This window comes from Acanthaster planci, linkage group LG02, assembly GCF_054643075.1.
Source record: "Acanthaster planci isolate LZ-2023a linkage group LG02, COTS_SCS, whole genome shotgun sequence".
In the NCBI taxonomy this organism is placed as follows: domain Eukaryota; kingdom Metazoa; phylum Echinodermata; class Asteroidea; order Valvatida; family Acanthasteridae; genus Acanthaster; species Acanthaster planci.
In genome coordinates this window covers 26,214,758-26,237,296 of record NC_141778.1, presented here as the reverse complement: position 1 = coordinate 26,237,296, position 22,539 = coordinate 26,214,758, and the positions used below count along the sequence as shown (strand labels likewise).

At 41.4% G+C, this 22,539-nt stretch overlaps 1 protein-coding gene across 1 annotated transcript in view; it reads right to left on the bottom strand.

Moving 5' to 3' along the window:
- Positions 1-289: 289 nt before the first annotated feature.
- The window catches only part of tbc1d4 (TBC1 domain family member 4), a 45,660-nt gene continuing 23,410 nt past the window's right edge, over positions 290-22,539 (bottom strand). The window contains exons 4-19 of the mRNA XM_022228757.2: positions 21,150-21,273; positions 19,962-20,053; positions 18,886-19,029; positions 18,113-18,226; positions 16,648-16,734; positions 15,429-15,826; positions 14,441-14,595; positions 13,999-14,193; positions 12,978-13,139; positions 12,283-12,438; positions 11,646-11,797; positions 10,183-10,275; positions 9,387-9,546; positions 7,464-7,633; positions 6,308-6,544; positions 290-5,511 (exon numbers count right to left, since the gene is read on the bottom strand). Of these exons, the coding sequence (XP_022084449.2) occupies positions 5,101-5,511; positions 6,308-6,544; positions 7,464-7,633; positions 9,387-9,546; positions 10,183-10,275; positions 11,646-11,797; positions 12,283-12,438; positions 12,978-13,139; positions 13,999-14,193; positions 14,441-14,595; positions 15,429-15,826; positions 16,648-16,734; positions 18,113-18,226; positions 18,886-19,029; positions 19,962-20,053; positions 21,150-21,273 (2,850 nt within the window). The 3' untranslated portion in view covers positions 290-5,100. The remainder of the gene's footprint in view (positions 5,512-6,307; positions 6,545-7,463; positions 7,634-9,386; positions 9,547-10,182; positions 10,276-11,645; positions 11,798-12,282; positions 12,439-12,977; positions 13,140-13,998; positions 14,194-14,440; positions 14,596-15,428; positions 15,827-16,647; positions 16,735-18,112; positions 18,227-18,885; positions 19,030-19,961; positions 20,054-21,149; positions 21,274-22,539) is intronic.

The window sequence follows — 22,539 nt, the reverse complement described above, 5'->3', positions numbered from 1 at the left end:
GGCGGGGGGGGGCAAAATTGCTAGCCCTTGAAAATGTTTTGAAATTCTTTATGTAGCCTTTTATGGCCTATCCATTTATGACTAAGTGAAGTGAAAATTCCCCTTATATCATTTCCTTCTCATTAGAGAAAAAGAGACTAGAAATTGCTGGTGGGGGCCAAACAAAATAAACACCTAACTTTGAACTCATACATAGAACTGTTATATAATTTCTGACCAGGTTATGGCCTAACTGCCAGGTTCACCATAATTCAATAACACAAGTAAAGACAAGGTGAAAAATAATGAATACAGCATCAGGCAAATTTATTAATCTAATTTGTTTCAACATATACATTTCCTTTTATTTCGATTTGAAACATGCATTTGATTTGTTATAGTTTTATTTTACATGGAATGCCCACTGTAAACTTTGGCACGATGAAAGCAGTGCAAACGTCCCTGGAATGTATCTAAAAATCAAATTAAAAAAAAAATGAACATTTTTTAGATGCTGTTGGTGTCACCTGAGTGTTTTTCAGTGAAAGGAACACAGTGATGGAATGCATGATGCATTTTATCCAGGTTAATTGCCGAGTCATAGTCCATTCTTCCCTTGTCAACCGGCACCAGAAAGTCACAGACAAACCAGTATCAAAAGTAAACAATCTACAGTTACATACAGAGCCAATGCATGCAACTTTCAATGTGACATGTGATTTGTCACAATTGACATTTGTCAAACTTTATGGATGACCTGTGTTTTGACCTAACTTGCATGAGACTTTTAATTGACATTTGAATGATTTATTATTGACATGTGAATAATTTATGACTGACTTGTGACTGGCTTGTGATTAACTTGTGATCTGACAGGACAGACTTATGGCAGACTTGTGCTTAACTAAGGTCTGACATGCAACTGACAATTGACTTGTAATTTGCCTTACTGTTGACTTGTGATTTGAATTAGTGTTGACTTGTGATTTGACATTGTGTTGACTTGTGATTTGCCTAACTGTTGACTTGTGATTTGCCTTACTGTTGACTTGTGATTTGCCTTACTGTTGACTTGTGATTTGAATTAGTGTTGACTTGTGATTTAACTTAGTGTTGGCTTGTGATTTGACTTGTAATAGTATGCAACTCTGGTTATTTGTAATTTTATTTCAGTTTCTTTCTAGCAATAACATTTTAGAGCATTCCATCTCGGTGTTGAACAAAGTTTAGCCACATTATTTCGTTCAGGTGGGCAATGTAACGACAACGTGGCATACACATGGGATGTATTTATAAGTAGCTTCCAAGGGGCAACCCTGACCTTGGGATGGCTGTGTTCTGCGTGTCAAACAAGCAAAACTGTGGGGAAGAGGTTGAACCTAGGTTAACCAATGGAAGCTACTCGAACACACCTTATGATGATTATTGCAAGTACAATGCAAAATAATGGTTATTGCAAATAAAATGGAACATCTTCACTGGTTGCACATGAGGGCAAGTTCCTTCAGAACTTACTTAAGTTCTTTCAAAGGAAAAAGTCCATTCTTACATTTAGCCATAAAATACCATTATTTTTCCATAAAAGGAACTCACTTTGCTTTCCGTTTTCCAACAGTCCATCACAATTTGAGCAGCATCGTGCAAATGAGCACTTACTCCTGCAAACTAGAATTAGTTCCATTTTGCTTTCATCACACTATTGGCAAATGAAGCAGGACTTTCGTTTTCAACTGTTTAATACAGAAAATAAATATATAATGGCCATAACAGAAAGTAACGGCTTTAATAATAATATTACTAAGCGCCAATCTGAGGTATACTGATCTTGTGCAATCCTGTTGACTGGGCTTTATAAAAATTTCACTAATGCAATCTACAACCAAACATTATAATGGTGTTACCAAAAGAATCCCGTGTGGTTTTCCCCAGCAAAGAAATTAAAAACAATCCAATTTCTCAACCCAAAACACTAACCACACAATGCACTCTTTTTTGTCTTCGTTTCAAATTCAGTTTAAAAAGTTATTTTCATTATTGGGGGTGGGTGGGGGGTAATGGTCCTATGCCCATCTTCAAGTATTGGGGACGGGGCCAAGTACCATCGCAGGAGGGGAGGGCACATCACATGAACAATAGATAATTTTGATGCTCATTGTTTTGCTGATGGGGAGTGAGGGGAAAGCTGCTCTTTGAGGGGGGGCAGCCCCCTGAGCGCCCCCTCCCCCACAGGCCAAGGGGTACGTGTACATTCAGAAGTATTGAAACTGAATTTCAAAGACTGCATATCTAATTGAATGATTCAAAACTTCCTTTCAAAGTGTATTTTTTTGTGTTTGCAATTATGCAAATACATTAGTTTGGTCTAAATGTTATGAGTTTCCTTTGGATTTAGGTAATAAAAAATTCATTTAAAAAGGGTGCTTTTCCTGCTTTGAATCAACTTAAAAGCAACACTTTTAAAACAAAACATGTAATGTAGATTACAGGAACCTTGGTTAAGTAGAAAATAAAGCTATTACGTCCAAATCTACACATCAAATATCTCGATTCTCAAGTTAAATCAATATGGATCCAGCCACGATTACTTAGCACAAATCAAAGTGTAAAACGTAAAGAAATCGCTATCAAAATAAATACTCCTTATGTACACATTATCTCAAAGGCCTCTAGATCAATGTGGATTTTCAAGCCAACTGTATGGTGTTGACTGCTGCATTTATTCGCTGGATAAAGCCCGAGGAAAAATGGTTTATGGTGTGCTAAGCTGCTTTGACATTTTTCACAACACAAAATTTCTTTCCACTTCAACGGAGAACAGCTACGAGTGAAATTTCAGTCCACATCTTTTCGTTGTCATGGACATTCATAAACAAACACGCCAAATAAGCACGGTGGCTATTGGGGTTAGCTTACACTTCAGACCACTATGACAAACATATCTAAAATAGTTCCACTTCAACAATAACATACAGATATCTGCGAAATGTAATTTATTGTTTCATGCAAATCTTTGGGTTTAATTTGATTTTTTGCTTGTAAGTACTGCTAATTGCAAGAAAAACGTAAGTTCCCTTTCTTTGATGGCTTTTAAATGACATATTTTAAGAACAAGGAATTTTATGAAATGGGTATTAAATACTGCATGCAATTAACTGATTAACAATTTTGTAGATGAATAACCCTTTTCTGAAAAGAAAACTGAATTTTACTTTTTGAACATTTCTTCTACATTTTTTGGAGGGAGGGGAGGGTATCCCACCATGTATCGAATATTTTGCTTGATCGCTTTTGACCTACTTTCAAGACCTTTTACAGTCACATCTTCCAGATTCACACACAATCATTTTGTACACAAATTCAACTTTAAATTGGCCCAGCTGATCTTGAAAAAATGTATACAGAAAAAATGCCATGGTAACTTGATACGTGTAATGCTGACTTATACCTTCTCACAATAATATCATAATGGCGGCTCGTAGAATATTCCATATGCCGTTTCTGTTCCAACTCTTCACAGTGTATTGCCCAAAAATTTCACGTGATACAAAAAAATTGGCAAGGGATAAACTCTTATTTGCTTATTTACCATTATGTACTTATACTTACTTTGGTTACTGTACAATTGATACAATTTATACAAACACTGATGTGCAATTCATTTTTTTTACATCAACACTTTAAATTATTGTTTCCAGTGTTTTTTAAAACAACTTGCTTTTGGCAGTAGAATTACGAACAAAAATCACTGTGAAAAATTACTGGACTGTAATTAATCAATAAATACAATCTAATAAAATCTAATCTAACAATTTGAGAGAATGTTTTGAGCAAATTAGTAATGAACTTGTTAATGTTTATACCAGTACCTTATTTGGAAGCTCATTTGCTGTATCACATTACCACCTTGGTAATCTTCAAAACAAAAATCAATAATAATAATAATAAATAAAACTACTAATAAACACATGTGAGTACAAATGAATACCAGGTGAATTAGACTTTTTTTTGGGGGGGGGGGAATGCCCAAATTTTGTGTTTTTATCTAAGCTTTATTATGGCTTGCAGGGTGGTGCTCAATTCTGGGGGCTTTTTCCCACAACCTTGGGGAGAGAAGTTAACACGCTGAAGAAATGGTACCTCACAAGCCTGACTACAGTTTAAGACTGGCAAAACAGCTGGAGCTGGGGGACAAACATTTCCGGAGAGAAAAGGGCATGAAATGGTTGAAAGGAACCGTCTTCTCTCTCACTGTTTTTAGACCCGTCCCCCCCCAAAAAAATTCTGGTGCCTCTGGTGGGGGCGAGACATGACCTCATTCACCGGATCCGCCAATGCCCCATCTATTCCATTAGTACCTAGAGACTCAGCACTTGTGTACAGGGCAGATGTGCATTGCATGGAGCAACCACTGTTCGTCAATGACACTGGGAAAACAGATCAAAACATACTGCTATCTGGAGAACAAATGTCTCTAACGACACATTTTGGTGTAATTCAACTTAAAAAACACTTTGAGTAACACCGATAGGATTCTCATCGTATTATTCAGTAGAATGCTGCGACACAATACATTTGTATTTGATTTCATCTACCTGATTGTCCATCCACAGGTTACCACTAACTGATTGCTAAATCATTACTTAACCTTCACAGTGGTTGAAAAGATTGACCAAACTTCATGTAACATCTCACTCACCAAAATAACTAATGTTCCTATTTGTCATAATAAAATATACAGTTGCACTGTGTGGGTCTCACTGAAATTTATCTTTGAGATGACTGTTATTCTTTCTTTACGAACTAGATAGAGAAATATTGGTAATTTAACATCCAAGTTGTGCATTTCAAATGAAAGGAAAGCCATTGCTATTTTATTTCCCTTGTACTTTAGCATTTTGAATGCTCCTTGAATTAAGACTTGCTTGGAAGATGCACAAAATTTAATACTGAAAAAAGAAATGGAATTTTCTCCAAGGGAATCATGAACACAATGTTGTAACTGAAATTCAATCCATTTTGCTGCCAGTGCTACTTCTGATCTTGTTCCCTGAGCTTCCACTGCCATGGTTCATATTAGAATTTCATTTGAAAACGAAAATTCAGAATTTATTTTGAAGGAAATCAGTTTGAGCTCAACTGGTTGTAACTTGGCCCGTCCATGTCGCTACTGGTACTGGTGCTGATTTCGCTCCCGGAACTCCCGTTGCTGTGGTTACGTCCCCATGTCCCCTTTGGCGTGCTGTTGATGGAGGCCACCTCCGTGTCCGTCTCGTCCGGTGAGCAGGTCTGCGAGCCCGAAAGGTTGCCCGTCCCACTGTCTGCCTTCTGGTCCATGGGCGAGGCCGCATCCTTGTCGTCGAAGGAGCTCCCCGAGAGGAAGGAGGCAGAGGAGGAGGGGGTGAAGTTGATGCCCGCGTCCTCCAGGACCACATCCTTGGGCAGGAGACTGCGCAGCTTGGCTACGGTGTTCAGGAGTGCAGATCGCTCTAGGTTCAGGGCCCGCACCTCCGACTTCAACTTATCCTCATTTTTCTGGAAAAACGGAAGAAAAACGCAAGGTGGGGTTTCTCACTCTGCATTTCTAACACCACGGTTCTACATATTCGCAAACCAAAGGACCCATCCAAGCAACGTTAACATCAGGTCCCTGGCTCTCGATCACATAGTGTGGAGGCAATGAAGTCCTCAGAAAGTGCGCAGTTTCAAAATTTGTGCGCGCTGGGCTGAAAGAAAACTGGAGCCGTTGCAGGGAATGAAAAGCTGCACCAGGCAGGCACCCTTGTGCCCATGCCTCCAAGTGTGCGGCTTGTCTATCGACTACCGAGTCAGAAATAGGCCCTATCACTGTTGAGATTTTGTAATCCTTACTGCACCATTCTGCTCTACCTAGCTAACAGGCCAAATTCCACAGAGCAGCTAAGAAGAAAATATCATCTAGTGAGAAAAATGCTTTGAAGCAGATCGTCATCAGAGCAATTTATGCTCCACCCACACCAACACCCACAAACCTAAAAGAGGTAAAGAGGGGGCAATTGCAGTAAATCGTCCTGCTCAAGAACATGAAGTATCCTCTCAGAATTTGACTCCCCACAATAAACTAATACTATACAGCTACACGTGATTCAGATGACATAACCACTAGACCAAGATGCATCTGTTCAGCCAATTTCTATGTTCACAGCAATTTCTAAGAGCCATAGCACCAGAGCAGGCCAACCGAAAACAGACTGATAACAGCCTTAAACCGAAGATGATAATAGCTCAGTTGCTATTCGCTTGGAATGGCCTAAACAGAGAGCCCATGTAAATGACTGCAGCAACAACTCACCCTCAGGTTGTGTATGGTGGCCTCCTGGCTGTGGATGGTGGTGTGTGCCGACTGCAGCTGCTCCAGCAGCTCACTGTTGTGCCGCCGCAGGTTGCGGTTGGCCGTCTCCAGCTTATGGATGTCGGTCGCCGGGGGCTGAGTGCGCTGGTGGACAGGCGAGGGCGCCATCTCCTCCTGCAGCATGTGGTACTCCACCTCGTAGGCGTGCAGCTCCTTGGATATGTCTAGTTGGTATGCCTGGAGGACGGTTCAGGGAAATGCGATTCAGAGTTAAGCAACTGACAGTGCAAAAACAATGCCCTTAAAAAAAACATGGCCTTTCGGGCACAGCACAACATTTCCTTTTTTCTCATTGAGTGGTCAGTCAAAGAGAAAGAAAAACTTATGCCTTTATTGAAAACACCTTTTCGCTGACTCACTGTACACATTTTTGCAAACAATGCAAGTCGCTTTCCATTGACCTTTTAGTATTCACCACCTTACCAAAGGTAAAAATAACAAAACAAAAAGGAACAAACTGAAACCAAGCAATGAAGAGTAAAGGAAGGAAGCCAGAAGGAGGAAGCCTGTTATTTTAATGAACATGTCGATAGATGTAAATTACATTTAAAATACAACTGTATGTGTGTGATGCAGAAAGGTTTTTCAGCACAGCGATATTAATTGAACACGTTCTGAACAGTGCCAGGTGGCACATGATGCCCGAGCCCTTCTCATTTTTTTTCAAATCAGCCTCGGCTGTTAACGAGATTAACCTCTTATTCATCACACATTGTCCACGTGACAAGTGCCCTGGGGTCATTTTTGCAAAAACAACCACAAAATCTTTCATGGATAGCATAATGATCACCACTTGTGCAATGCACATTACATTTCAAGTACTTGATGTTGGCTCAAATTGGTTCTCACACTTTGCCTTCTACAAAGCATTGAAGGCTTTTCTACAGTGTAAATACAATATGTGGCATCTTCCATCTTTGGCTACACCAATGGCAGATATATAGGCCACGTGGGTCAGTGAAATTGCCTTAAGGGAGAAAGTCCTGGTAACAGCTATATTCACACCAGTTTTAACAAACCTGACTGTTCTACACGGTGAATAAGATTACGTGTTTCATTTGTTATTCAAGTGACTGAAATTCAGTGTCATCTTTACCTTATTGATGACGTTCTCCATCTGGATGATTCCCAGTGTCGGCAGCGTGTCCTTCAGGAACTCTATGATGGCCTCAAAGCCATCGCAGTGCAGCAACAGCTCCTCGTGACTGCCCAGGACGATCAGAGCCACTTTGAAGATCACATCAAACCCTTGCAGGAAGATCAGGTCTAAAAAAAAAAGGACGACACAAAACGAAAACCATTGTTAGTTTGTAGTGGTTTTGGTTTCACAAAGCTGCCGTGAATAAATTATCACTGAGTAAATCTATGTGCTTCCCAAAGGTAGGTTATAAACCAGTTACATGTACGAGGGATACACAGGGCATGGCACTTTGGCTAGTGGCTTGTTTTTCCATTAAAGGAACTTATAGAAATATTGCCAGCGTAGGTTATGAGTTATGATCTGTACGGTTTATATATCGTTAACACGGCGACCTGGCCAACATAGAGCGATAAGCACTTACAATCAAACTTAATGAACTTCAATGGACAATTTATGCTATGAATTTTTTTTTTCTGAATGGTTGAGGTCACACGGACAGCCCTGAAAATGCAAGCAATAGCCAGCAGGCATCATTCCGACGCGACCCCATGACGAGGACACCAAATATTAATTGAAGCAGGACTCTCGATAAATAAAGTTTTGACAGCTGAACCTACTGCTGATTAATTTGATTTGAAGTGTCCAGTGCCTGCTTTCAATGTGAAAATACAGACATGCAGACAGTAATGGCTGCACGCATGGGCAGTGATGCACCAAAGAAGGAAATGATACGAGTACTGAAACAGAAACACCGTGTCCATTCGGGAGGGAGTTCAGAGAACCAGCTGGTATTGACATCTATTCTGAATGAGTAAGGCTGTTGCATGTGCTACTTCCTAATACAGACTGCTAAAATGCTACCACAGACTTCCATTTCATCTGTTATTAGGCGATGCTACGATAAATGCAGAGTTAGCAGTGCACAAGAACACGTGATGAGAAGACTCGATGATCATTCAGTGACTATTCAGGAGCTGTACAATGAGTGCTTTGGTTGCTTATAAACTTAACGTCCACTCTGCAAATGGGATGACCATACACACAGTCAGTGGAAGCCTTGTTCCAGCTTACTGTCGCAGACAATTGATTTTGGGCGTCTGGCTCAGTTCTTCTGGCACTGATGGGGTCGCACAAGAGTGAACAGAAGTTCTGTGCTCAGACTTGAGAACAAAAAAATCCGCACTTACAGCAGTGTACGTATTCTCTTGGAAATGAATTCTTTAAGTCCTCCAGTGCACGAAAGAGGATTGTTCTAAATACTCCAAATGGAGCCCTTTCCATGCCACACTTCAATATAAGTATGTCTCACATAACAATCACGTCACATAAATCGTTCTTTAACTTGAACAAGCACAATGACCACTTCTTTGAACTTTTTCTGACTTGTCCATGATAAAGTGTGTACAGTTATGGGAGCACAAATGAATAAAGGGGCGAGATCTGCGGAGAATGACACATCCACAGAAAAATAACCAAAGGGCTGATCACGGCCCCACACCCCAGTGCACGTGTGCTTAAAGGCACCCTTTAAAACACCCATATTTTGTGGTCTATATTGACTGCAATGTGCAAGAACACCATGAAGGTAAACTCCATACAAATATTACCCCTGATGAACAAACGAGAGAGAAACGTCTGTTTTCCATCCTTACAGTTTGCAAGTCAAATATTCAAGTCAAATATTCAGGTCAGGTTATTCCAGTCAGCATCCATAAATTATCTCATCTTACGTTATAGGTATTCTGTTAAATTAGTATACCTCGGTTGCAAATACATCGACAAAAATGAGTTGAAAAGTCGCAACTGAATTATCTTGTTTCTTTTCTTTTTTCTATTGCAATCTAACACATTTGTATCCATTTGTCGTTGAAATCTTACCAAAAACCTTGGCCACAAACCCCAGGGGAAACTGTGAGGCAAACAGAGTGAGAAACCAGGGAGCAGCATAGAGGGACGGGCTGATCTCGTTCTGCTCAAGATGGTCGTAGAGACGCTTATGGAAATCATGGAGGAGACGAGACAACTGGTACATCTGGATCTGAATTTGATCAAATGAAATCAAATCAAATCATGTCAAGTCAATTCAAACTGAATCAAATCAAAACATGGTTCAAATGTAGAAGTCATGAAGGATAAGTGAAGGCTTGTAGATCAGGATCTGAATTTAATCAAATCAAATCAAATCAAATTAAATCAAATGCAAACCAAAATTCAAAACACTAAAAAGAACATACATCGACTTTAACTTCTGTGTAGTCGTTACATATCCTTAACAAGGAATCGTAACAAATGTCGATAACACTTTTTTAACGTCATCGCGCGTGTTTTGTTGTGGATACAAGTCTTCCAAACTCTATTTTTCAGTTGCAAACAACTTGAACAAAAAATGTAAAACAAAACAACTGCGGGCAACCGCCAATTCCAAATGCCAAATGTTTCAATTAAGGGTGACTCATGCTGAGCAGCAACTATCCTGAACAGCTTATAATCCACAGTTTAACACTTCAACAGACCAGTGTTACTGGTACTTTTCTTGGCACAGAATGCCATTCCTTAAAAGACGGTCAGGCAGACCGTGCAGTTCGCGCGACCCTTTCTGTCGGGAAAGTACATTCTGATCGTGTCACTGTAACCTGGCTCTCTTCCCAACACCATTACTTGTTGACTGGCTAACCTGAAGTGCTATCATGTCCGGCTTGTATTGCCTACGGAAGCCCAGAGAGTACATCAGAAACACCAGCATTTCAAACGACTGCTCTTCGTCCATCTGCCAGTGAAATAAGGAAATGTCTCAATTTAGAAAGATTATTTATACCAAAAAATAATTTCCAATAAACATTTATAAAGATGCACATAATAAATGAAACATGTGAGGGAATCCTTATGTGTATGTGTACAACATGCATTCATGCCTGAATGCTGTGCTGACAACATCAAGGGATGTTTCACATTGAAAAGGTTTCTTGATGTACTCAAAAATGAAGAAGTAAAATGCCCATTTGTTTGTGTACATGCGTCCTCGTTAGCACCGCAAATTCCAACATGCAAAATCTAAGTGAAATCATGTACAAGGCAGTGCTTGCACTGTGCTTCCTTTCGTGTTTTGAAATGTTTTTGCATATTTTGACCCACATTTTAAGATATTGGAATGCACCAGCCTCATGCTTGTCATATTTTAAAATGCATGCTGCTATAAAGTGGCTTTGCTAAAGGGTGTTGTAGCCAAGTCCGCCATAAGTCCTCACATGTTTCTGAAAGTCCTCACAAAGTTGTCCAGTCTCAAGCCATGTCACAAGCTATTCCAAAGAATTGTTAATTCAAAAAGAACTGCTTTGTCACTGCTCGTCCTGTTACCGTATGACCACATCTGTAAACAGAATCGTGATGGACTCGACTACAACACCGTTGTTTGCAGGTTTCAAATGATGATCAGTTTCAAAGATTTTGTTTGAATGCACTGAACTTGTGTAACACAAGCACGGACATATGCTTGCCAATTTGAAAAAAAAAGTCGAGAGGACATATCAGACCCCCATTCTCCATACCCAAATCACAAACAAACACCGCAGGTTACCTTTGAGAGAATGAAAAATGTGGGAAAATGAAAACAATGCATTCCTTGAGTACCAACATAACAACAAAAAACAGAGCCAGTTTTACATGAATAAAAATTCCTGATACCAAAGAAAGCCTGGCATTTCCTTGAAAATAAGTTTCCAACTTACAGTGTCCTTTGTCTTATATGCACAGTCATAGAAAACCAAACAAAAGTGGCAGATCAGATCAGGGGTACATCAGTTTGCTTAGTTTGCATCAGTTTGCTAATGACGGTTTATCTTACCTCCAATAGCTACGGGGGCGGGTATTTTACCCGCAATTCTTCAACCTTGCAATTGTGCTTTGACCCAATCAAGCACAACGCGTTAATACATCAACCGCGGAAATGAAAACAGAATTCTTCAGCAAGTGTACACATCCTCCATGGTGTTTTACACGTCATCCGGCGTCAAGCGGTTAAACTTGCTATCAAACTGCAGCTTTGCGTACAAGAAAATACAATCCGCCCATTCCAACTTAGGTTACAAGAATTCTCAATTGGGTCAAGATTTTAAAAACTGCCATGAGCAATCCACCTACATGCATCAGCAAGACCCCTGCGACAAAGCTGAGCCCTTGGCAGTAGCCCACATCCGTGTCCAGCAAGGAGTAGGCCTTGAGAAGGTTGAAGAGCGACAGCTGGCCACGGCCGAGTGGGTTGGCAAAGTAGGGATGAGTGGGAAAAGTCCGCCCTGAAACAAGTAACGCAAAGATTAATATCACATTAATGTGAAGTCGCACGTTCTTTATACAGGGCGACTCCATAAAGCAGTCCATCGTACATTGTACCTATGTTAGACAATACATCATAACTTACATTGTTCACAAAACAAATTCCTCGATAATTAAGTTATTGTAATTTTCATGACAAGACGTCATGAATTAAAATGAGTCATTTGGTTACTGAAATATAATACGTGTCCTTCTGCAGCCTGTACCAGACTTCACTTGGATAGTGTAACTTTACCTGACATTGATGACTTGTTAGGACTTACAAGGACTAGTGATGAACTTAACTAAAAAATGTCTGAAATCCGCTTCTTTGTTAGGTCATTTCTAAACCCTTTAAAGATCTGATGAGCTTTCACTAAATTGCAAGACAAAGATGTAATCAGGTTGTGTCATGCCGAAATACACGTGGTTGATATTGAATACTTTCTCGGGCTGTGACACCTACCCAAGTCAATGAGGATAGCGTGCTGGTGTATGGTGAGCTCCTTCAGCAGTTCCTTGTAGGGCTCGTGCTGGGGGACGTTGCCGTTGGTCAGGCCGTTGAGTTTCTGCTGCTCACAGATGAACTGCCAGATCTCCCCTCGCCTGGTCTTGGGAATGCCTTCGAGTTGACAAAACAGGCAGTTGTGGAGAAAAATACATTATTGAGTCTACCGAGCTCGTCACTGCAGTGGAGCCACTCTTGTGTTCTTAGACTTGTGACGAGCATGCATTTGGGCACTTTAAAGAAGCATTCAATACAAGCATGCAAGCATGGAGACAACGAAACTGACTATGTCGTGATTTATGGGGCTTTGGAAGGAGAAAACCTGACAAATAATTCAGTCCTCAAATGAAGGGGATATCCCGACATCAAGATCCTAAGTTAACTTTGCTTATTTACTTACCAATCTCAGGCAATTGTTCCTTCAACGTGAGTCCTTCAACACACTTAGTTCTGAATACTATTACATTCTTTTAAAACCTTTAATTAGATTTCTAATTCCTAATGCCTTTAATGCTGAACATGCACAGCAACCACAGCTTTAAAGTAAAAGTATCTACCTTAACTCTCTCTATTGGTTGCCAGCGGGGCTTGTTTGAGCAAACCCACACCCTTCCAAGACCTGTGGGTGAGGTCCAGCATCTTCTCCCCTTTACCTTGCTTGAAGGTGTCGTTGACCTCCTCTTTGCTCAGTCGGATGCTGCTGCGATTGGGCCTGCTCAGGATCTTCTCCCACGTCACTGTCACCTCCTTGAGGCAGGGCGTGATCTCCTCGTAGTCCAGCTTGATGCGCTTCTCTTGGGCCGCATCTTGGCGTGCTGCGGAGGAAAGATGGGAAGACAATACAGTGCATTTTCCTCCACCTTGAGACAAAATTGTGGACAGCACCAGGAGCAAAACAAGGGGGTTTCCATTTCAGGAGTGTTACAGAGAATAACATCACTGAACTTCAACAGCCAGAGAAATTTAGTAAAGATGGGGGGAGGGGCTGGTGCTAGGCTGGACAATGTTATACGCCAGTGTTGTAGTCCAGACTATTACAGACTGCCATAAGACCACACAAGACCAGCACAAAAAAACACAAGCTATCCCAATGGATTGCAACAAAATTATTCCTTTGTCATTGTTCACCCTGTTACCTGTGACTGGTCTTGTGCATGATCTTGTGTCTGGTCTTGTGACTGGTCTTATGCATGGTCTTATGTCTGGTCTTGTGGTGGTCTCGACTACAGCAGTGTTAAACACTAAGCAGCATTACATGTAGTTGTCAAATGCTTTTCACTGAAATTCATATCATGTCAAGACACTGAGCCTAGTCCTTTAACTTCTACTGTATTCTTCCCTTCCTCTTTCTGTTTAAAGGATGGAGGGCTGCTCTGAGAACTATTACTTTACATGGGACATGATGACTCTTCAAAATAAAGGCACAAAGAACATGCCAGTGCAACTTGATAGTGGTTCATTTTGAACAGTTCAGAAGTTTTTGTAGCAACTGAGGGACATGTCCGAAAGTTGTGGCTATGGCTAGGTATTACACAGGTGTTTACAGAAGCCACTGGCTTTGTGGTTGCAGGAACTTCCTATAGACATGCATTACACCCAGCCACAGTCACTTGATCTGGACAGAGCCAAGCCCCAGGAGTTACATGTTTATTTTAGAGGGGACTGGTGTCTCACCTTGAAGGTTCCTATTCTCCTTGTCCATGCGGATCAGCAGGATCTGCTCACGGATGGCTTTCCTCCAGAGTTCCCGGATCTGTTCCTTCGTGGCGAACCGCTTAGGCCGGGTCAGGCTTTCCTGTCTTTCCAGACCTCGGATCTTCGGAATGCCGTCTCCTTCAAAGACATCTTCTGAATCCTCTTCTGGTAATTCTGTTAAAACAGAAAGCAAAAAACAAAAACAAAAACAAACTTGGTCACACTGAAACGTGTATGTAAGCAATTTTATTGTCAAAATCTATTCACTTCCTGTGGACCTGTGTAAGGATCCCTCACAATAATCTTGTTTCCACTGACTCAAGAGCAAGGACTGAAAAGTAATCACATTCTGTTGCATTCAGCAAGGTTGGAATGGATTAGAGTCAACTTTATAAACACAGTGAGGCTAAAGTTCTCTAACCTTGGCCAAGTTTGGATTCTGCGATGGGCGTGACCACTCGGTTGAAAATCTGTTGCCTCCAAGACATTCGGCGCCCCATGGATGCCGCTGGGTGGGGGCTGAATGGGCTCAGGGACAGGGTGCGTGGCCTGTCATCATAGAATGCACTGGTGGTTCTAGGGTAGCAAAGGAGGTATTGCAGTGATGCCGATTAATGTCAAATTGGGGTTTTTGTTGGATTTCATATGACCCCGCCTGAATTTGTACTTATTTTTACAATCCCTTCAGCAGAGACACCCTCTCACAGGTAGAGAAGAGCCGTACTGGTTGGGAGTGCTCATTTTATTGGCAGCGATGCTACTGTACTTGTTCATGAATCAGTGAGGTGCAGTTCCTACCAAAGGAGCCTGCGTTGCTAGGGAAATCGCACCCGCTCTTGGTCCAGCTTGGGGCTTACTATTGAGTCATCTTTCAGGCTCACTGGTCCAATGAAAAGAGTTTAGAGCAGGGTCTTTCCCTCTTACATAGTCCAAAATCCACACCAAACTTTTGGAGGATTTTCAAGGATTGCGGAAGGTAACATCCAGGTACACTTTTTTCGATGAGGATTGATAAAGTTCAAGAATCAGTGTCCTACATAGTAGAAGATATTCTAAGATTTGGTAAAGTTCCAAGATAAATCCATGGGGAGGTAATAGTTGAATTTTAAACCTTCTCAGAATTTCAAAAATTGAAGGGGAATCGGGTTGGTGTAGTGGTACTTTGTTCACCTCCCACTCCTGCGACCTGTGGTTTGAATTCCATCTGAGGCGGTCTGTGAATTGAATTTTTCAGTGCCTACCTGATTCTGTAAGTTCTTCCTGAAACAGTTGTCCAGGGTTTTCCTCCCACCTCTACTCCTGAACATTCGTTCCTTGTCTTCAAGTTCACTTATAAATATACTGTAATTTGCACATGCACCATCGCATGAACATGAAGCAAAATGAAACAAAATTATAACAAGACCAACCTTCCAAGAGGCATCTTCTGCATCTGCGTTGGCTTCTGGTTCACCTGGTTGGCGACGCTGTTGGTGTTCATGTACTGAAAGCGGCTGTCTGGGGGCGGAGTCTTGGGCGAGGGCGAGGGGGTGTCACCCAGGGTCTTGCTGCGGGGCCGGACAGTGGGCGAAAACATGGGCTCCGGCAGGCTGTCCTGCTTGCAGAGGATGGGGCTGGGCCGGCTGGGCTTGTCCTCACTCGGGGGCGGGGTGGGGATGTCCACCACAATGGGCTTGGAGGGTGGCGTGGTGGCAGCGGCGTTGGGGGTCGAGGAGGTGACAATGGGGATGGGTGGGTTGGGCTGGGTGGAGCTGGTGCCAGCCATGGGGATAGGAGAATCCCGGGGTGATTCTTTAAGTGATGAATCCTGGGGAAAAAAATTGATTGTGGAAAAAAATGTATACCAAATCATTTGAGGGAAGTTCCAACTGGCTACAGTGTTACTTTTCTCACCTCTCACCTCCGTGACTTCCATACTTGCACAAAAATGTTATATCAGTATTGTCTCCGCTGCACATGTACATGCATATGGACATTTGATTAAAAAAACAGCAATAATTTTCAAGATAACCTATGACCGAGGACTCCCAAGTCTTCAAAGGTACATCCAAAATACCTCATCCTTGATAAAATCCACAGGTTATTCATGTGAAACCCTGACAGAGACATTCCTCTATTTACTGTTCATTTACTGTAGACAGTTAAGTACGTTGGACAGTGCTCATAATGGCTAGTGGAAAATGAATGTGCCGAACTTATGCAGTGCTTAATCCTCCTTTGGTTTTACAGCACAAATGTGCACCAATGCCCACAGTCACTGGTGAGCATGTATTTTCTATATGGAACTCAAACATGCACAGGTTCAGTGTGTACACAGTAGATTGCCAGCACAAAATGACCCAGGGTCTTTTGTGCAGTCCTCTTCACTGCATTTGGTTTACTGCACAATTATGCACATGAAACAGTGAAGCACAGTTATTGGGCAGCACAAAAGTGCAATCTGATATTCCTGTGAGGGACTGTTGGTGCAGTGCACAACACAACACAGCTGTGCTTCTTTGAGGTGTTCACCAAATGACCCAAAGAGTGACTTCAGCATAGGAGGGTTAATAACTACAATGACAAACTCTTATTTTTTCTTGGTGTGCCTCTCTGGTCTAAACCAGTTCCTGTGTGTTGTACTCTTACACTATTGACAGAGTCCATGGTGCCTTGTCTGCTCCTGTAGCCCGAGTTTACAAAGCTTCCTGGCTCCTCCGTGGAATTTTTTTTCTTCTGCAAAATAACAAAACCAACAGCATGGGCTCCCACATTGTACATTAACCCTCACAGTTTGATTAATGTGTGCTTCCCTGCACCAGGCTGGAGACTGGGAGACTACAGTGCAGTCGCCGGGGCACGTGCCTGGTACCCACAAGGCAGCGTGCGTGAGCAATTAACAGGGAACTTGGTTGTACTTGAGGGCAATTTGTACGGGCTTGTACATGTACATCAGGTAACCAGCGGCTGCTGACCAGAAATGTGATCATTCAAGACCAGCAGTATCCAAGACATGATAAATAATGAAAACTCCAAATGGATGTGAGGGTGCATGACAGCACTAGGGACATCAATGGAGTAATGGGATGGATGACATTAAAAGGGAAGGCCTCGCATTGAATTCTATCGGATGTGACACACATGAAGAAATAAGTCAGTAGAATTTCATAAACAGCGATCAACAAATACTCTGTTCCCTAGCAAATCCCTTCTAAATTTAACCAGTCTTTAATAGTCAAAGCATTTATTACTCGGTACGTACTGCTGAAAGCATCCTGGATTTTTAACATGCTGTAGTTGCCGAAGCAAATGGGCAACACTCTAAATAACCTTAGAAATATTTCTTTCCTTGTCAAAAAGGAAATATTTCACCTGAATGCGCACATACAGTTCATTTGCTGAGCACTAAGAGCTAAAAACTGATGGTCAAAAAAAATTCTCAATGTTGAAAAATTCTACAATTGAAATATCAAGAAATAAATAAATCCTTACTACATGTAAATAAATACTAAAAACGTTATACAAACAGCACCGAAGCACATGATGACACACAACAAATGACACACATAAATCATGCAAAAATATACACCATTTCTGTCTTTCCATTCAAGATTTGTGTTACGGTATTTCTGGTACGGCAGGTTGCTTATGCCTCTCAGTATTGCATCATGGTTGAACTATGGAAGACTTTCTCTTTGATTTCGATTGCATGTCTCATGGCAGAAGCCTGTTGATGTCAATCCGAGCCCGAGGCTTACAGAGTATAAGGCAAGGGCAAGTCATCGGTGCTGATGTTTAGATGAGTTGAACGATTACGGCGCACCAGACCTATACTGTATATTCTGACCCAAGAGCAATATAACATGCATATTTTTTACCTCCTCAATTGCCATACATTAAGTTTCTGCTGTACAAGTGGTTAATGACCGATGGTACGGTACCTTTCGATGGGGCAAGGCCACACAGGGGCACAACTTTTGCAAGTGCTTAGTAGAATATATTACTGACCAGGTTTTGTTATCTATGCCGGGCAGTAAAACATTCCTCTACATTTTCACTGGTAACCCATTTTTGTCAAGCAAATACATCAATCTGGCAACTGATTTTAACTTACTCTGGACAGCAGATTCTCAAAGGAGGAGGCCAGTGATTTCTTGGCCTTCTTGAATGCACCGACCTTGCCCTCCGCTGTTTCCGTACATGAGCCCTTGCTGGGCAATTTTCGCTCCTGGGTGAGTCAATAAAAAATTTACATCATGATCACTTCAAAGTTTATGAGTTTTCTACATAATGTATGTTTCCCACCTGCAAGAGGCAAGGACTTGCCAAATTTGACAACAAGATTACACGTAAGAGTTGTGAACATGAGAGGAAGGTTTCTTCAACAAGCATCTCACAGACTTGTTGAGACAGACTACATGTAAATGGTTGTACATGTGCAATTGGCATAGACAGACCGAGGATGCAAAGTGTTTTTACAACTATATAGTGTATTTTGGTCGATATGCTGGGGCCAACGGTGTAATAAATGTACTGTCACACCAGCTTCCCTTTCTGTCACCAGGGAGGGTATTATGGACACCAAGAATGGATAAGCATGTGTTTATTTGTCTAAAATAAAAGTCAACAATGTGATGTCGCTACCCAAAAGGACTCAATGTTGTCATTCAAAACTGGAGGTTTTAAGAGAATTTTGCAGGGACTGAGGAGGATTAAATCCATTTTACAACGGCCTAGATAACCCTTCAAAGTTCAAATTTGAGCAATTAAAATCGGAACCGATGCCATCGATTCCAGGCTACCCGCAGAACACTGGAGATTTTGAAGGATTTTTAGAGAAAACAATGATCAGGATGAATACTTTAGTCTGGTGGGGGGTACGAGTACCTGCATGGGACTCGAGGAGGGGGGTTCCCCTCCAGCCTCTGTGTCGCTGTTGTGGATGTGGGAGTTCTGCTGCTGCTCACAGATTGCTATCAGCTGGCTCATGATAATCTCATTGGCTTCCTGAGCACTGGTTGCCTTGGCCTCCTGAAATGAATACCGGTGCATGTATATAAACAAATGAGGAAGAATGCGATACCATGCCTGATGGACAAGCTGGTGTGGAACAATTTCAGTTATTTTAAAAAGAGGTCCATGTTGGATATGTGGCGGTGTCCAAAAATAGTGGCTACTGCTGGGAATTTACACAGGCACTGGTGGAAGCCACTGGCATCCGCATCCCATAGACATGTGTGTTACCAATAGCCATAGCCAAAACATTTGCGAGCAGTGTCAAAATCAGTGGATGGCTTGGTACATGTATACTTTTCTGTACTTCAGACATACAAGTTGCTGTCGGGGAAAAAAATTCTAAACTCAATTTCAACTGTCTTTTTTTTGGTAGTTCCAACAATGACAGGATTTAAATAAATAAAATATGGGGGAAATTATAAATTGGTTACCTACCAGTACCAGATATGCTGTTTTTTTATCATTCCTTTCAGTTTTTATTAATTGATCCTTGACTCTTTTTTTCCTGCATCCAGTCAATTTTACTCAAGAATCTAATTCATTGTATCACTTAGCCTTTGCTTTATACATTAGTAGACCCCTTGCACTTGGTACTCGGTGACCACTCCTTTCACATGGCATGGAACCACTGAAAAACTGTGATGTGCAATCCCTGTATTGGTGGTAACTGAAACCTAATTGGTATTTCCAATTGTGACCGAACTTGAGTAACAACTCGAGAGTATTACTTTTGAAATGATGAGGCCCAAGAAAAATCTTTGGGTATCAACATAAACACCAACATTTTCACCCTCGTGCTTTGTAATAGAATTTCACTGATGTTGCAAAATGACGAGCTCTGAATATTCTTTCTACTGAAAATGCAAAACAAAAAACCAAAATGGGATGAAAAATGTAATACAGACCACGCAGTAAAAGCTTTAGAACACTTAAGTGCGGCAATATACCTTTGTTTTGGTTATCACGGCAATGCGTTCAGAATCACTCAGAGTATCCAGCTGCTTAAGCAAAACAGTGTGCGCCTTCTCTGGGGGTTGGCCTGAAATTGAAAGAGCAGAAAGATGGGGGGGGGAGGAGTAAATATAACAGACTTAATGACCTATCAGCCCCTGCCACTGTTGACTTGACACGATGGCCGATATCTGTGTGTATACTGTATCCAAACAGGCACTGAATCTACAGAGACATGGGCCCGGCACTTGGCAGCTCAGGGATCTGTGAACGCATCCTCCTGTTCCAATATTCTGTCTGACACTTTGGGACTGGGTAAATAAACTGGCAAATCTTCCGCCGTCTTCATCGAGCGGCATGGGGATGGGAAACTACAAGATTCCACAGGCTCCTTGATGATGTCCCGTCTCCGTCGTTGACGGTGATCTGTTTTCTTCCTGTTCAAGAACCATATGGCTCTGTTTCTAAATGCGGGCTCTGATGCTATACACTTCAAGTGTGCAAATATGAAAATGCACTACACAAATACATGTACACTGTATGTCCTTTTTTGCAAAATCGTATAAGCAATTTGTTTCATTGTGAAGTAATCCGATAGCGTTCTTGCAAATGATTTAAACAAAATACAACATTTTTTGCAAACAGGACAGTTACAAAGTCTTTTGAAACAAAATGTATAAAATGATCCACATGTAATTTTTTTTTCAATAAATAAGGATTCAGCAAATTTCAAAGGTAGCGCATAAACTTGGTATAATTTTTTATCTGATGGAATGCTCGCTTGGAGTATTACAGTGTTCCTGGCCAAAATGTACACACAGTCTTAAGTTCTGATCTGATTTCATACTTTCAGACAAGGCAGATAGGGGATTTACAAATTCTTGAAAGTACATAAGTTTTGATTAAATTCACCTGATCATCAGGCATAAACACTATCATCAGGCATAAACACTGCATGGAAATACATGTGCACGAAAAACAAAGAAGTTTTGATTGTGTAAAAACAACAGATTTCCACAAAGTTTAAGTTTGGCTTTTAGGCCTTGTCAACACTTGAGAAATTGCAAATCTAGAGAGTGCACTTGAAAAACCCTTCTGTGGTGCCACATGTAAATAAATGGAAGCAGATGTCCGTATGATTTTGATTATCGTAACTGCATGTTTGCAAGTCTCCGTAAGCCTACCTTCAATAGTCTGGCAGAGCTTGTGCAGTTGGTGCATGGGGCACGTTCCGCATATCACATGCAGTTTGCTCTTCTGTAAAGCCACGTTGAAGGACTGTCTGAGTGTGGTCATGATGCTGTCCACCTTAAAGAGAGAGACATCAGAAAACTGCATTAAATATGGCTGCAAGGTGTTGCATATAATTCCAGAGTCGTGGCATACACTGGCGATGGAGAAAATACATGGCAAAGACAAGTGATGTGGACTGACGGAAAGAAAGGAATCTAGAGCCTGATGACCTCATCGTGGGCAGTCCAACTTGTCAAGATGTTAGACGCCAATCTAGAATGCTTGTGTTTATTGCTTGAAGGTATCTAATTCTACAAAAACAGTCTTCAATGAACCAAACAAGGCTGAGGGCATAATGTGGTTCTGCATGTCAGAGGCTCTGACATGACCCGACACCTGTGACTCACTTTTCAATTGGGGGTATTTTTCACAAATAAAGCTGCTGTTGGAGGGAAATAATACGGATGTCGCTGAAAAAAAGAGTGACCTGGGGGGTGTTAGTAACTAACTCAGATGTAACCCAACTTTGAAAAGAAAATATCTTCAGGGAGTATGAAGAAACTATTTAATAAGCATCCAATTCTGTGGCATTTCCCTGCCTCTTTTTCCAAGGTTTTAGATGAATTTTTTTTGCTCTCTTCTAGGCTTCTACGGATGCCACAAAACTCAATCAAGATTGTTCCTTAAATGCAATTCACAAAACTTTTTCCCACATCGTTTTCTTTTCTTTTGGAAGACAAGTTCCTTATTCAAAATGCAGGTTTCAATATTAAGCGTGATTATGCAGATTCTGCAGACACTATACATGTATATAGTAATTTTTTTGGGGGGTGGCATTTTAGAGTTATTTCCTTGAGCAGGTACATATATGCACATGTATCAGATTACTCTTGAGACCTCTATTACGGGGAAAACAAAATATGTGCATGAACTGTTTTTGTAAATGTATGGCTTGGACCACACATAGCGTATTTTCATCTGAATGTGCACAAATCATTGAATGGGTGTCAGACCCATGGTACCAGTAGCTATCCACCCTGAGTGAAGTGCACCCTCATCGGCGAAACACAGACAGACTGGTACAAAGTTTTCCGACTGGGTTCTTGCAAGCATTCAGCCTGCATGCAAAAACCAAACATTCCAGAATAAATTTGCTGTGCATACATGTACTCAGCATGCTCCGCGTCAAATGCGCATAATCGTGCATGCCTACGCCCTGAGTTCGTACTTAAGGGCACGCCTTCTTTTGTTCCCGCTCGCAGTGGATAGTGACTGTTGAATTTTACTCTCCCATCGCTAAGGGGATTCTGCTGCACAATTTTAACAGTTGTCCTGTATCAG